This window comes from Eschrichtius robustus, chromosome 8 (genome assembly GCF_028021215.1).
Source record: "Eschrichtius robustus isolate mEscRob2 chromosome 8, mEscRob2.pri, whole genome shotgun sequence".
NCBI lineage: Eukaryota > Metazoa > Chordata > Mammalia > Artiodactyla > Eschrichtiidae > Eschrichtius > Eschrichtius robustus.
In genome coordinates, this window is record NC_090831.1 from 119,419,490 (window position 1) to 119,436,302 (window position 16,813).

At 39.3% G+C, this 16,813-nt stretch overlaps 1 protein-coding gene across 2 annotated transcripts in view; it reads right to left on the reverse strand.

The window, feature by feature from the left end:
- Nucleotides 1-16,813, reverse strand: part of TPK1 (thiamin pyrophosphokinase 1) — a 358,052-nt gene that overhangs the window by 137,486 nt on the left and 203,753 nt on the right. For both annotated transcript variants that reach the window (XM_068549611.1, XM_068549612.1), the window contains exon 7: nucleotides 12,758-12,904. In XM_068549611.1, the coding sequence (XP_068405712.1) occupies nucleotides 12,758-12,904 (147 nt within the window). The remainder of the gene's footprint in view (nucleotides 1-12,757; nucleotides 12,905-16,813) is intronic.

A 16,813-nucleotide genomic window follows, 5' to 3' on the forward strand; every position in this document is an offset into this window, starting at 1 on the left:
CAATTAGTGTTCTAAGCAGCCATAATAAAAGAAGGAAGATGATCTCTATTACTGATTATAGAGCCGTCTCCAAAATATATTATTACTTTATTTTTTTTTCTCTTTCAGAATCTGGAAGATTCTGAAAGAGAGTGGTGGTGGTGAAGAGGATAGAAATGAAAGCAAGACCTCTCCTGACAATAATTTTTTATGAAGCTTTGCTTTTGAACAATGAAATTACTTTAAAATATTTTAATATGGTAATTAAAAAATAAAGTCTTATAACTACAAATAAACTGTGACAAATGAACCTAAGAGTTAAGTTTGTAGCATAACCACAGAAAGAACAAAATTTATTATTTCAAGTGACAAATTTTAGACACAATACCCCGACTGGGCTATAATTTAAAGACAGATGGAAAGACCTGCCAAGAAATTTTAAATTTCCTTCAGTAGTTTACTATCAGTGGTAATTTAAATATTATAATTTTGAAACTAGTTCCTATACACTCTAGTCTAAAACAAGTCTGTTATTTCAAACCAGGAATTTTGAGGGAGGGCAAAAGAAATAAAAAATACAAAATAAAAATAGGTTAAGTATAGAATAAAGGAATTCAAAATATCAATACAAACTTGTAATTTATGCATACACACAACTTTTTGTTTGTTTCTAAGTTCTGTTCACTGAAAAATGTCTAGAAGCAATGCCACCATAGTAGCAGTAAGCATATCTATTATCTCCATCTCAGTTTCTAAATATCATTCCCCATGTTGAAGTATTTCAGATAATGTGATGAGACATCCGCAATTTAATTTCAAAGTGTCACCTTCCCCCCAAACACATCTGTTCATAGATGGAGCGTACATGATCATATGCTTTAAAAAAATGAAAAATGGGTGGAATGTGTTGCTCATTATACAATTCCTTCAAATTCTCTGTATATATGACAATTTTCATAATGGAAAAGTTGACTGGGGAGAAAAAAATGCTATGCAGATGATTTCAGTGCCCGCTCCTAAATGCACCACCCTCAGGGCATGGAAGATACTTGAAACTGGTTACTTCTCCTTCGTGCTTTTGGAGCCTCCATAAGGTGCAATGCCATTCAGAGAGGAAGCGGGGATTCTAAGGGACAGCAGCTACAAAGCAAAGGGTACAGGACTAGGTTTCAGAAAATCCCTAGACTGTTCATGGATTTTCCACGCACTCACAACATTGTTCTATGTATAGTTTCCTCGTCTGAAGAACAGGAACAATGTACCTGTCTGCAGGCTTAACAGGGCTGCTGAGAATCAAGTGAGACAATGATGAACGTATTTCACAAACTCTCAAAGTGCTGTATCACTCTAAAAATATTCTTGGTAATTTTCCAGGCTTTCTGGTACAAAGGTTTTAGTTTTTTTTTTTTTTTTTTACAACTCATGCATGGCTCTCAAGAGACTTCAATGGTAGATTAATACTAAGTATGTCTTCGACATTTAGAACATCCTATCTACTTGACATCTATCAGCAGTGCCTCAGTCCACTTCAGAAGACAACAGGAAATTGGGGCATCGTTAGTGTTCTATTCTCTGTCAAAGTTTAACTCTCTCTTTCGCTCTCTCTCTCCGTCTATTGATCATCTTGGTTATACTCTGCTTTGCTAACTTGGTCCCTGACTCTGATGTATTTTTATAAATGTTATTGTTAAACTATTTCATACGCATCTAAGTCAAATATCCTAATTCTGATCATGACAAAGTTATGAAGGACTAAGGGTAGCTTTTAAAAGACAACTATATAGGATAGTGGTTTTCAGAAAAAAAATCCTCCCCAAAAGACCTCCCTCTCAGTGAGATTGGGCTTGGAAGAGGTAAGATTCTTGGGGGGTGGGGGGGGGAGGTGTATGCACATGTATATTACATGTGTTGTATATATGTGTGTGTATGTATGAGGGTGAGGTACCTTACGCCACTCCTTGGAAGAGCTTCAAAATATCCAGCGTGAATGTATAGTTTGAAGAAGTACCCTCGAATCCCAGTCCTCCTAGCTTAACTTTATTGGGATAAGTATACCACTTTTTCTTCACTTTCAGTTTTGATTGCATTGGAGCAAATAAGATCAAAATGCTCCCCAATTCAGGGGAAAAAAAAAAATCTTAATCGGATGAGAAGTCATACAACCCAGCTGGGGCTGTATGAAGCTCTTTATATAGAAGCTTTCACCGGTGCCAGTCTTCTTCCCAGAAGCTCATTTCATTTCCCTGCTGGTAACACTCAAATCACTTCACAGTTCATTGATACCGCATTGGCAACCCTTTGTTTTCAATCAAAGGAAGATGCTGAAGCAATGCTCAATTGAACTAAGTACACGTGACACAGTGTACTTGTGCCCTTGCCACAGAGGACTGTGGGGGGCGATAAAGGGAAAGATGACACTCAGCATCCAATATTCCATGACTTTACCCAGAATTGGATTATGATAAATTATGATGACAGGGCTGTGACAAACACTGGTGCCATCGCTTCTATTGTTTTACCTGCGCACAGCATTCTTTTGGATTGCATCAAGACTCCTAACCCGATTCTCTGTCACTCATGGTTGAAAACGAAAAGGCCAACGTCCAAGTAAGTTTTTAAACAGTTTCCATTGAGACTGAATTTGATATTTCCTCCCTTGCTGCTTTGGAATCACTGAGGGATCACCCTAGGTTTTTGCTGATGGGCATCTTTCTGTAAATCTCCCTGAGTGAAAGACTTCTTTAAGGTCGAAGAACTTGTATGTTGCATGGGTGAGCGGCGGGGATCAGGGTTATCATTTCCGGCCTTTACCCCTGAAGCTTCATTGTATCCAGGCTGCTTTAAAACCTACCACCCCTGCCACCATCCTCCTCGTGTATCTGCTCAAGAGAACTAGCACAACAGCAGCCACTAACAGAAGCTATCGCTCCTCCCCACGTGAGCTTCCAACAAACTAGGAGAAAAGCACGTGCTAAGTAGGAAATAAGTAGACAAAGTCAGAGCCTCTGACTCCCAACCTGGGATGCCCAGGCACCCTGTATTCTACAAGAGGAGGCACTAATGAACACTCCTGATAATGGCAATAGTACATTGAGATCATCTAAAACTTCCTATTTATCTGGATTTGGCTACCACTGGATGAACTACCACTGGATGAAGTATGATCGTTATTATTTCACCTTTGATTAAAAATAGGCGACTGTATTTTTTTAAGGTTCAGAAAATGAGAGAAGTTATACCCTAATGAATTTTCTTTTATGGATGAACTGCTTGAGGCCCATAGGAGAAAAAAGATTTTTAAAAATGATGAAAGTAATCCAGATGAGGGAAGTTCAGAGAGGTTTATTTGGAAATTCTGGAGACAGAGAATTTGAGTAGGGCTTTAGAAGAAGAGGGTGACTTCAACAAAAAATATTTTTGGCAGAGAAAGGAGTGATTGTGGTCGGCTTGGAAAACAGGAGATAGGTCAGTTTCCCTAGGTCATGTAACACTGAAAAGATGACAGACCAGAAAGAGGCAGATGAAAAGGTCTGACTCAAAGCTTCGTGCTGATGCCCAGACCAAGGGTGCCCACGGAAAGGAGAGAAGGGCCTGTCAGGATTGTGGAGCTGGGGGTGGTCCTTCTGCTTGTTTTCAAAGACAATATGGATTTAAAACACACTGCAACATACTTCACCAGGATTTAGTGATATAATTAGTGACCATAAATGTGTAACCCATCTTAAAAAGGGTCAGCATGGCAGCTACACTTCTGGTCATCCTGGAAAAGAAATAAAGGCATAGTCCCAAACATTCCTCTTCTGGTTTTGTTTTTAACTTGGAAAATGGTCTCACCAAAATAGTTTTGTAAGCCGTCATTAGTTCCCAGGTTAGTCCAAAAAAAAGAAAAAAAATTCAACTGCTTATGAGGGAACAATGAAAAAGGGCAAACAATAATAAAGAGAAATATATGTCTACCTCCCTTCCCATTTAATACTCAACTCAGAATAATCTGGTTCCTACCTATATTTTACCATGAAAACTGTACCTTATCAAGTCTTCCTAGCTTCCAAACTCATGATATCATTTTTTTTTTTTTAATTCTTGATACCCTTGTTGATCACTCCCTTGCCTCTTGAAACGCTAAACCACCTTCGTTTCAGCCTCACTCTCTTTTAGTTCTATTTCTTCTCCTTTAAGGAATTCCCTCGAGTTCTACCACCTGCCGTGGCTCTTTACACTCTACACAGTCCTTCCAGGGTGATGAGTCCAGTCCCAGATTTTTAATTACCACGTATATATTGATGGATCTCAAGGTACACCGCCAGGTCAGGCAGAATATTTAACCCTTTTAGGCAATTCTACTCAGTTCCCAAAACAGACCAATCTCTTTATGTCCCCAATTCGGCTGATTATCTTCCCATTTCGTTCTGTTCTTCTCACATTCTTTATTTCAAAGAAAGACAACACCCAGTTGCCTCATCCTGAATCCTAGGCATTGCACTGATTCCTCCCTCTGTGCTCCTGCAAAGACTTTTGAACCCACATCCCGACGAACTGTATCATCTCTTCTTCATGCCCATCTTTACTTAAGTTTACTTACTCACCACTCCCTTCTTGGATTTCTGAAGTAGTTGAATGGCTTCCATCTCTTCCCTAATCAATTTATCCTTCACATTGCTACCAAACTATCTAAAATGTTAATCTAACGTCATTCCCTGATAAAAACACTTAATACCTGAACTTGGCCCTCAATATAAAGACCATCTTCCTGAGAATGCAAACAAGCCCCTTGTGATCTAGAACCTTCTTACTTCTAGCTGCATCTCCGAGGCTCCCCAGGATCCAGCAATTTGGAGATTCCCCCAAAGGTGGCAAGTTCTCTAAGGCCCCCCTTGCCTTTTCACAATAAATGTCTTTATTCCTTTCTTTGCCTAACTGCCCATCAGCTAGGATCTCCCTCAGAGACTGTCCCCATTCTCACCACCAACCCTGTGCCCAATCTGGGTTAAATGTTTTTTTCCACGCCACCCTTATAGCGCCCAGTGTTTCCTTATAAGGAGTGTAAATTTTGCTATTTATTCTTCCAGCTTTTCCACTAAACTCTAAGTAGTAGAATAGAAGCAGTGCCTTTTACTTCTTCACATGCACTGCCCACCACTGTGTCTATAACATAATTGGTGCTTAAAGAATGTTTTTTGCTGAAGTATTCTATGCTATACAACAACAAAAACAGAATCAGCAGAACAGAAAACAAACCTACAAAATAAACACTTCATGAATGTGTGATTTCACTTCTTAGTTAAAGAAAGTTAGTTTCATTAAACATGGATAAAACCACAGAGGGAAAGTTCCTATAGAGATCTAAAGGGGACACTGGGGTGCTTACAAAATCAGAGTTGCAGAGCTCTGGAATTCTGTGGTTTTATTGCACATTAAAATTTAACGTCTGACTACTAAGAAAGGCAAATACACTGTTCTACAACAGGATAGGGTTTTGTTTTATATTTTTTAAATGCCATGTAGTGGAGGAGGAGGAAAAGCACCCGGAAGGGGACAGAAGAGGCGAGAAGGGGCATAGAAACATTTTCCTAGAAAGCTGGGCAAGGTATGAAGTGGGGGAAAGAAGAGGGTACTTCGGGCAGATGTGTGTCTGTGTGCAGTCCTCGTCGAGAAGGATCTGCTGCCCTGGCATACAGAGCAGACAAGCCAAAGAAAAAGAGTAAGCAAAGCAAGGAGCCACTTTGAAGAGTGTTTAGGTCAGACATTGAGTGGCAGGACTTTCCCAGAGAAGGAAGCTTAGGTGGGTGTGGGACAGAGGAAGGAAGGAAGGAAGGGGGGGGGATAGCAATTTGCCTTGTGGAAGAGGAAAGAGAGATTGAGCAGGCTCTGAGTGGCAGGCCGTTTACAGACTTGAAATGCCTAGCGGTCCCTCTTCTAGGCATCGCTGCATGAAATCTACTTCATTCTCAGCATAAATTTTCTTTCAAGGAAATGCTGCGTGTAACCTTGGGAAAATCACTTTACCTTTAAGTGTCTGCAACTGCTCATCTATAACACGATCTCTCAGACTCTATACTATTTACACCAATACTGAATGAATGGTTGTATGCTACTGTGTAATTTATACAAAAGATTCTAAGATGCCAAGCAACAACAAAAATTGAGAAGATACAGGGGGAGAATGAAATGATAATCCAAAGAAAGGAATTATAATTGGTTAATAAATACTGAGAAGATTATCAGTGTTGTCTATAGAGTCCCCTCGCTCTAAATCACTCTGAGAATCACTTCTCTGGTGTTATCACTGATGAGATGGTGCTGGACGTGTGGACAGACAGATCCAAACCCCTGGTTCTCTGCAGAAACCATCATGCACGCCAAATTTACATCATGAATATTCAGCTTCTTTCTATCAGACTACTAACATCTTTCTATCATATTCATTACCAGCATTTCAAATGTATAATGGAGAAAATGTCAGGACTTTATACAGTAAATAATTGATCTAGTGAGAGGAAAAAAACAAGCAGTAGGAAACATGGCTAAGATCATGAAGAAGAAATATTTACAACGTATGTAGAAGTTTGTTCAACTGAGATAAAAACCGACAGCGTCGCTCTGTAACACCGTTCTCTTAATACATCAGACACTGGAATCCTGAACAGGGATCACTGAACGAGGTTTGGGATAACGCAAAAGGCATGCCTTATTAACTCTCGGACAGCTCATTTTTTGGTCATAAATCCTATTAACTTGTATTACCAACTGCCATAAAACTTGGAGATAAAAGATAATTTATGCTCAGTGTACAGAAGCTAATGTTTCTGGACTCCTGAGAAGCACAGGACCAGAAAATGAGAAAGTATGTATGTGAAATCTGGAGCCATCCACACCCTGCATAGTTAGTGCGACAAACACGCTCTGGGCACCTGGCTGTCTTCATGGGGAACACAGCCTAACCCGTCACTGACATCAGCGGGGTTTCATGGCTAAAATGTCTCTCACCATTTTCATAAAATCTCCTGCTCATAAAAGGGCATGATGTCTTATTAAGAACATATTTTTGGGGGGTAAAACAGGGATGGTGACTCTTCAGGGAGGGGCTGTTAGGCATTCTATTTTTAATTTGCTATTTTCAAATGGCAGTTTGAACATCCCTTCAAAGTAAACGCTACCTACTGAGGTTTTCACTTATGATGACATCTGACCCGCAGCAAGTGAAATATGCCAAAATACAATCGAAAAGACATTATCTTCTAAAAAGTCAACCAGCTAAAAACTTCCAGTCTTCCAAATTTATACAGACCTGGAAGTACACTATTGTCTTTTTTTTTTTTTTAACATCTTTACTGGAGTATAATTTCTTTACAGTGTTGTGTTAGTTTCTGCTGTATAACAAACTGAATCAGCTATTTGTAATTAACAAAAATGAGTCATAGGAACTGGACTGAAAAGAGAATTAGATGAAAGATTTTAGGCTGCAACAATCTACACAACTTTAACTGAATGGCTCTCGACATACAGGCCTGTCTCAAATGACTGACGTACCCTTAATGAATGAAGGATGATGGCTTATTTACACAACACGGTCTCACGAGAGTCTCGTATGTAGAGAAAGGAACACAGAACATTACAGAAACATTAAGATGAGTTGAGGGTTGGGAGGCTTTTTTTAGAAAAATCAAGAGAAGCACATTTTAGTTCCATGGTCCAGGGCTATCCCAGCCACTTAACCGTCACAGAGCAAATACAAGCACTAAAACATTTATCAGCCAAACACACAGGTCCCATAAGACATCTCACACCTCCTGCTATTATCTTCAATTTCACACAACCCAGAATTATAGAACCAATTCTAGAAGACACTGTCCTCAAAAATAATACTCATAATAATTAACATTTATATTGAATTCTACCACTTTTGATATATTTTAGCAAAGTTTGATGGCAATCTCATTTAATCTGTTTAAATAACAAAGATTCTTGCTGTAGGTAGATTTTGTTATAGTTGAGGAAAATGCAGAGTGTTATTTTTGTTTAATTTCAGGGTAAAGCCACAAGGTAGGATATACCCTTAAGGTGCATCCAAGATCAATCTTATTTGAAAAGAATACTGTAGAGAATTTGTGTGTGTGTGTGTGTGTGTGTGTGTGTGTGTGTATGCATACACTATGGATAATGACCAGCCTGCAGACTGTGACTTGTTTTAAGAGTTCGTCATTTCCATCTCAGCCCATTAATCCCATGAAGAAGGAAATGTAGTGCAGTGGAAAAACTGCTGAGTCAAAACACTGCCGTGTAATTCTTAGGATCTGTCCTGCTTGCCTCCCAGGACTGTTATGAAGCTCAAATGACATGCTTCTTGTACAAGTCCCCAAATTATCTCCTTTCTCAAGAATAGCTATTTGATGACTTTCAATTAAAAAGTACATTTAAAACATTTTGAAAGCATTCTTTATCTGTCACTGAAGCAAACCAGATTGATTTCCTTAGTCTAGCACCAAAATATCTGAAAATGGTTTCAATTTACGTTTATGGTATGTCCGTCCTGATTGTGACTACAATAAGCCCTGTTAACAAGGAACAGTATCCCGTAGACATCCGTCCTGAATATGCACACTACCTAATACAGATGCATACTTTATTACATATGCCACATATAACACAGAGATAAATGAAAATACATCTTACAGAGTCATTTCAGCTCCAACGTTGCGTGTTCCATTTCTAGGATATAGGCTGCTTCTGTGCAATAATCAGCTTTTAATTTATTTTTAGTGTTAATCACATTTCATAAGTGTACAATTAAAACTGCTTAAAAATATGGTAGAGTGTTTAAGACTGATTCGTATCTTAAGCCCTCAAACATACTCGTTTTGGCTTTTGCAGTTGCCCTGATTGCTGTCTAACTACTCTCTCACTAAAAGTGACTGAGAAGCAGAGACCTGGGATGTGCCCCCTGGGAAAGACGAGCAGAACCAACCCTACTGAGCCCCCAGAGGAAAGTCTGTGCTAAACATTCTCACTCCTCTCATGCAATGGAGAGGGTATGGTCTTGCGTGAACTTTCTGCCTCACACTATGTAATACTTACTTGATAGGGTAAGGTAATTTTCTAGTTGTTTCAGTAAGACAAAATCAAAATGACCAGAGAGAGATTCTAGAGGACATGGTGTATGCAGGCACACTTACCATGATTACTATGGTTGGGGAACTGGGGATTCTCCTTCAACGATTAAAGTCTGACATATCATAAATGGAAAAAAAAAAAAAAAGATGATTATGTTACAGAACATAATCTCTGTCTTTGACAGAGACAATGGTCTGTGCTCAGTCATCTTCCCGGCCCACAGCCTTCCTCTCTTAGACCACCTCACACTGAGCTGGGGCAGTGTAACTGTGTTCCCACCAAAGGTGACACAAGCCACAGCCAGGCATGGCCTTTAAAAACATGCAGTGCCACTCTTTACAGTAACCTTTTTTTCCCCTGCTGACTCAACATGTTCCCAATTGGCTTGGATATAAAATGGAGGATACTGCCCAAATCACACCAGATTTTCCATGAATGAGAAAAAAAATTAAGCTTAATCTCAGTTAAGCCTCTGAGATTTGGGGGTTAATTATCACTGCAACATACACAGGGTAGATTAGTACCCTGGCCAACTGACAACAATAAAAAAAGCTAGAAAAAAATTAAAGGGAATCTTTCAAAATGCATCAAACATCTTTTTCTTTTTTTCAAAGAATATTCAAAAGCCAAAAACTAAGTTTTGATTGAAAAAGAACACCAATCTACCTTTCACCTTACAGGCATTTGATTTTTACCAAATCAGATGAACTTGAGTTTCAGTTGCTTAGGCCTCCAAGTATGGAAGGTCATTAGGAGAGCAAGCCTGAGCAACGTAGGAGTGTAAAAGGAGACTGCACCACTTCAGCGGAGATTCTCAGAGACAAGACGAATATAAAGGATACTCTCATGTGAATGCTAGGAAAGCTGTCCAGCCAAACCTTGGCTAAGAAGAGGAACAAGTCTTCCTTGGGCATCTGTAATTGGAAGTCAAACTCCCAGCAGAATTAGCTTCAAAATACATACCACCGAGATGGTCCCAAAAAGTCTCAAACAAAAGGTCCTAAGTTATTAGTGCCTATAAATAACTGGGTTGGAAGTCCACTCTGAATTCTCCTTGGACTCACTTTTAACTCCTTCTATAACTAATTCCCACAGGTAAAGTTCTCAGAAATATGAGGTCATGGCTAAAAATCACAAAGTATGGAATGAATCAAGGTTACAAAATAGAAAAGCAAAAGAGAACATAAAAGATAGATGACTTATAAAGACTGAAGATAGCAGAATTTTTCTAGACTATAAAGGAAGTAGGACAATTATGTTTTAAGAGTTGTTAAAATGTGAGTAAAGGGAAAGCTTGTAAGAGAGATGAATCATGGCAGGAATAGCCTTTGCTACTGAAAGGATGAGTTTAGTAGCAAAATAGAACAGCTAACGCAGAAGAGTGAAGTGGATTGCAGAGGTGATGAGGAACTTCAGAACGCAGCCCAGAGAGATTAAGACAGAAAATACAAGAGACAAGTTCTGAGATATATATGATACAATTAGAGGATCACATATATGCTTAATTGGAGTTGCAGAAGAAGGGAGAAAGAAAACGGGGGATGAGACAATATTTGAAAGCATAATGGTTGAGAGTTTTCCAAACTGAGGACAGACAGCAATCTATAGATGGAGGAATTCCAAGAAATCCCAAGCTGAATACATTTTAGGAAGTCTACAATTATACAATGAAGATATAGAATACCACAGATAATGAAAAGATCTTAAGAGCAGAAGTCATTTTTAGATGTGGTTTTTGCTATCAGTTAATCTTCCAATTTTACTTTGCAAAAATCATTGCACTCCATCTAGTTACCTCTTAGCCAAAGTGTTTACATAGAGACAAGTTACAGTTGACTATTTTAGCATTCGCAGCATCATAAAATCATTATAAAATAATAAAGCTCAGTGCTTCACAACTGTAGAGAGTTTCACACTTCAGAAACTGTTGGGAAAGTCCAGGTATTTAAAAAACCTCTAATCAGAAATCTAAGAAGCGTATCTGTGCATGTCAGACTGCTAACTGAAATCTTCTAATGATTTCCCATAGCTTATGGCAAACAAGTTCATACTGTAGTATGTAGAGTTCAAGGCTCTTCAGAGGCAGGATCCAAAGTAGTCTTCTGTGTCTGATTTTCGATATTTTCCATATGGCTGCTCAGAATTACCTGTAGATGCCACAACGTGCCCTTCAGCTCTATCTTTCTTTAGTGGCTCCTTCTAACTGGAATGACCTTCCCATCATCTTCAATAGCAGACATCCACTCATCCTTCGAGAGTCTGCTGAAATGTAAGCTCAACACAATCTATGTTCCATGAAAGGAAGGGGTTTTTTTGTTGTCGTTGTTGCTTGCTGCTGTATCCCCAGAAAAGTACCTGACATATAGCAGGTACTCAAGAAATATGTGTTGGGAATTCCCTGGTGGCCCAGTAGTTAGGACTCCAGGCTTTCACTGCCGAGGGCCGGGGTTCAATCCCTGGTCAGGGAACTAGGATCCCACAAGCCATACAGCAGCCAAAAAAAAAAAAAAAAAAAAAATTGTTGAATTAATTAAGTAAATAAAATGTGAGTGCCTCTGTGAAGCATTTCCTTACACACCCATGACCAGATTATATAATCTTTCATCATCTTTATGTACTAACCTTTTGACCTTGCTTTATGTCTGTGTTTTATAAATGTCTTCTTCACTAGACATATACTAGAGAGTAAAGAACATAGGTTACTATTTCTGTTTAATCTTCAATTGCCCAGCAGTGCAACAGGTAGGTAGCAGGCACTCCATAACTGTTTGTTGACCAAATAAATGGACACTATGGAGTTTGAAAACCGAATTCTTCAGCTTCCTTTTCGCATCTCACAGGAAGTATTCCAGAAAGCAACAAAGCCAGGCAATGCAAAGAGCCAGAAAAAAATGCACAACTGGCTGAACGATGGTAAGCATGCATTATACTTGCCATATTAACCAAACAACAGTTTTTAGGTAATGACAAGCTACAGATGATGAATAGCAGATGGACTGAAAGCAAAGCTATAAGTAGCACATTACACTGAGAGGCAAAAAAGAAAAAAAACAACAACTGTCCACTGTGTTTAAAAAATGTTGCCAAACAATCATTTTTCAAACTGAAATACACTCATCAACCTCATAAAACATGTTTATATAATAAGAATTCTGTTCTAAGCACTACACTGATAGAAAATTTCCTTGATGTTTATCATTGGAAATGAATGACATCATCACGAGAGTGAAATTAACAAGCAAGCAACTTATGAACAGTAAAAGCTCAAGACTTTAAGTGCTTAACAAAATCAAATACAGTTTCCAATTATAACGACAACACTGAAAATATACAAGAATGCCATTTGAAATGTTTGCCAAGCTTTGTGCTTTCTCTGCTGAGATTTTTCTCAAGTGGCACTCACATTCAGCTGCTCAAAATGCAAAAATGCTAAATTTAATTCTTAGTCAATTTAATTTAAAAACATTTTTTTTTTTTTGGTTTTGTTTTTCTGAGTACAATGAGGCTTCTCCTCCACCTGTTTCCCATTCAGCCACAAGTAATCAAACATGTCAACTTCACTCACAGTTCAAATACATAAACGGGGCAGGTGTTTTCTCCTTGTGTACGAAAATGTTACAGGTTTTGTGGAAGCAAAGCGCTGACATTGTATTTAATCCTCACTTACCGGCTGGAGCAGGTAGATGAGAGATTCCTCTTGGATTATTATAATTGGCAAAGGAGTGATTCGAGTTGCTTGGAACAAAGTGCTCACTGACGCCATAATCTGGTCAAAACGCCCAGCAAGTCCTCCCAAGGTCACAATCATATCTACCTAAGAAAGCAAAGGAAAACCAGCAGTCACATATTTAAGGACCTTTAAAAAAATAAATTAAAAAATAACTAAATAACATCAAACACTTCCATAGAGCTCTCAGTACCCTATTTTATTAGATAAGCCATGAAGAAATGGCAGACATCGTTTGTGTTGTTCAGATGAAGGAATTAAGTCACAAGATTGGTGAGTGGCAGTCAGGCTTCAATAGGTTTTCCCATCTGCCTATTCACCTGGAAAACTAGCCAACTCTTCCTTTAAACTCTGTTCCATGTCCCTTCCATGTGGAAGTCTCCCTGATTTCACAATTGGTGCCTCTCCCATCCACTCCTCACGGCATCCCTGTGGGCACTTTGATCACCCAACAGTGAGTGAGTCCCCCTTAGAACCCAGGTATCTTAAGGACTTGTACTGGCTTTTCACCGAACCTAGTAATTTAAGTTGCCTAAACTCTCTGTACCTCATTTTTATGTTTACGTGTAAAAACTGGATAATAATTACCAATTGAGAGGGTTGTTGGGGGGATTAAATGAGGTAACTAAATGGGTTAATAAGTGCAAAGCATTTTTTTTTAATTAATTAATTTATTTTTGGCTGTGTTGGGTCTTCGTTTCGTGCGAGGGCTTTCTCTGCTTGCGGCGAGCGGGGGCCACTCTTCATCGCGGTGCGCGGGCCTCTCACTATCGCGGCCTCTCGTTGCGGGGCACAGGCTCCAGATGCGTAGGCTCAGTAGTTGTGGCTCACGGGCCTAGGTGCTCCACGGCATGTGGGATCTTCCCAGACCAGGGCTTGAATCCGTGTCCCCTGCTTTAGCAGGCAGATTCTCAACCACTGTGCCACCAGGGAAGCCCAGTGCAAAGCATTTAAAACATGTTCACAACACAGTGATTGTTTAAAAAGTGTTAGCTACTCATCTATTGTATTATTTTCAGTATATTACATTTATATGACTATTTTTATTATTGTTACATGTCGTTTGGTATGTTCTTTCTTTTCATTCAACACTTTAAGCAAAGCATTTCCTATGACTACAGTATAGTTTGTTTCAATGTTCCCCTGTTGTTGAAAATACATTTCCATGATATTTGTATAGAAAATTACCGTGATGCTTTCCTAACACAGAAGACAATGGTTAAAGAATGGCTGCAGGGCAGTGGGAGGGGGCAGAGCAGCAGTCTCCTCCTGCGTAAGGCAGCTGGCCCAAGGTCTTCAGGAGAATGAAAAAGAGGCCCTGCCTGGTCTCTTTCCTTCTGCTGGTCAGCCTGATCTTGTGCTGTACCAGCAGAGTCAAAGATGGTATACTGGTCAGGAAAAAGGAAAGACTGAAGGGCTTAGTTAAAATATTATAAGAAAACCTTACATACAATAAAAACTGACAGCTATAATCACTCTACCTGGAATAAAATAGAAATTATTTACAGATAGGAAGTATTTGGCCTTTAGTTTTAAAATAGTGCATTTTAAAAGCTCAGATAACATTTGGTCTGAAGAAGGCATGATTTTAGAAGAGTAACACGTCACCCCAGCACCGGTATAACCTGTTCAGTCTCTAGAGGAACAGTAAGTGGCTTAAGCTCCATAAAGCCAAAGGCTGTGCTTCTCTGGTCCACAGGTTGTGGCCCTGGTCCTCTGCATAGTGCCTAACATGTACAAGGCCTCAAATGTCTGATGAATGAATAAGTGAAGACACTGCAAGAAAGAACTAGTCAGCCTAAGGAAGAAAGAGATTAATTGCCATACTACAGGAATATATAAATCAGAATGGGATTCCATAAAAACATAAAAAAGTAAACTACACAGAAAAATTAAGAAATTTGGAATGAGTTTCCTATTTTTGACCTTTTCAGAGTATAGGGAGAATATACTTTTATTCTTTTGAACTTTTATTTTGAATAAGATGCTTAGGTCAAAGCTAGAATATTTTAAGACAAGTATACCACACATCTAGAGGATCTAATATTTTCTTTGGAGATCTTTCTAGAACTCCGAGAATTAGATTTGAGGCAGAGGAAGGCCGTGCACTGTAGGAAGCATGTATTACTCCTAATACACAGGTGAAGACTGGGACATCTTAGTCTTCAGAAGAAACTTACAAACCTTTGTTTGGGGTATCAAATCCGGTAATCGCTCCTGGTCGTGTTTAGGAAACCTTATTAGTAAAGCCACTCCAGACTGGAGGGGAAAAGGCCCAGAAATTATATAGGACCTCAGAAGAACTAAAGAGAATTTGCTTTAAACTGAAGAGAAAGACACTAAAAGAAGTTATATATGAAATATAAAGTAGAGAAAGTTCTAAGGCTCTAGTAAAAAGCACATGCATAGTCCTATCTACATAATCCTAAATTCATATCAGAATCAAGGCCTGATGATAAAATAGTTTATTCACTATGCAGATTCTGGAATCTTTTTTTTAGGTTCTCAATTTTTCATTACTATACTCCAAGCCTTGAGGGATCCCATAACCTTTAAGGCTGAAACTTAATCCACATCTTCCACACTGGGATATCATGATGAATCAGCAATATCTGTAAACCAGTCATTGAATTTTTCAGAATAAAGAAGCAGCGAGATTACTTCTCATCACTACTCATTTTCCCCACAGGAAGTATTTATATCCAGACTGATCAAAAACATTAGAGGATCAATGCAAGCTGCAGGGCGGGCAGGAGGAGCCAGCCCAGGGCTGTTTCTGTAGTTCCTCAGCTCTGGTTGGAAGTAGGACATCTGATATTCACAGAGATAGAAGAAAGAAGACAGACACCAACCCTGTATATTTACATAAGACTTTACAAGCCTAGATTTATGCCTTTAGGACAGCAATGCCACTGGGAAAGAGTGTTCAATCGAAAGCAGGCTATTTACAGACTGCCAGGATACCTTTTCTACTTGGATCCAAAGCCCTGTGCATTTACTTCTTACATTACCCAGTGTACTGTAAATTTTTAAAACATGGTATTTTCTGGATGCCTCAGCATCCCCACAAACAGGCTGTAAGCACCTGGCACAGAGGACCAGGTGCACCAGGGTGATAGTATGGTCTCTGTCACAAGTTCCCCTTTGTGCCCTCCTCTGACTGACCTAGTGACATTCAAACACACCAGTGACAGCCTCTCAAGCTTTTGCTTGTGTCCCCACCCAGACCCCCCAAAGGGCACTTCTCTCTCTGCTGGCTCCCCACCTGCTTGGTTAAGCTCACACCCTGTGCCCTCCTCCCATGAGGCCCCTGCATGGCCCACTGCCTGCCTTCCTCTCTAGGATCTGTGAGCATTACAGCCCTTTAATTCCATACGCCTCTCCTTGGTGCCAACTCCGCATCTGCATGTGTCTGCACCAGGTTGATCAACAAAACCCACCAATTATTCTTTACAGCACACCCAGTTACACTTTGTTACGACTGCTGATGTACTTGTATATCTCTCCATCTACAGGAGGCCTATGAATCACAGATGCCAGCCGCAGGGTGTGCGACATGGCAGACAGCAAGCATTTACTGAGCTTCCCTGAAGCATAGAAAATCAGGGAAACTTGAATAAATAACCAGAGAGGCAAGAAGCTGATTATTAGGCTGAGTTAACGCCATCTAAATCCTACAAAACAGTACTTCCCTACTTGGCAAGGATTCTAACAGTTAGTAGCTTTTGAAAAGAATAACTTATTTCACATGTGTTACCCTGGGTAGTATTTATCGATCATTTACCATGTATTAGCTACTATTCTAAACACTTAGGATAGATCAGTAAACAAGACAAAAACTCCTGCCTTCATGGAATTGATTTTCAAATGGAGGACAATATATGTATAACTGAATCACTTTGCTGTACACCTGAAACTAACACAACATTGTGAATCAACTATACTCCAATATAAAATAAAAATTAAAAATAATTTAATTAAAAAAACAGATGGAGG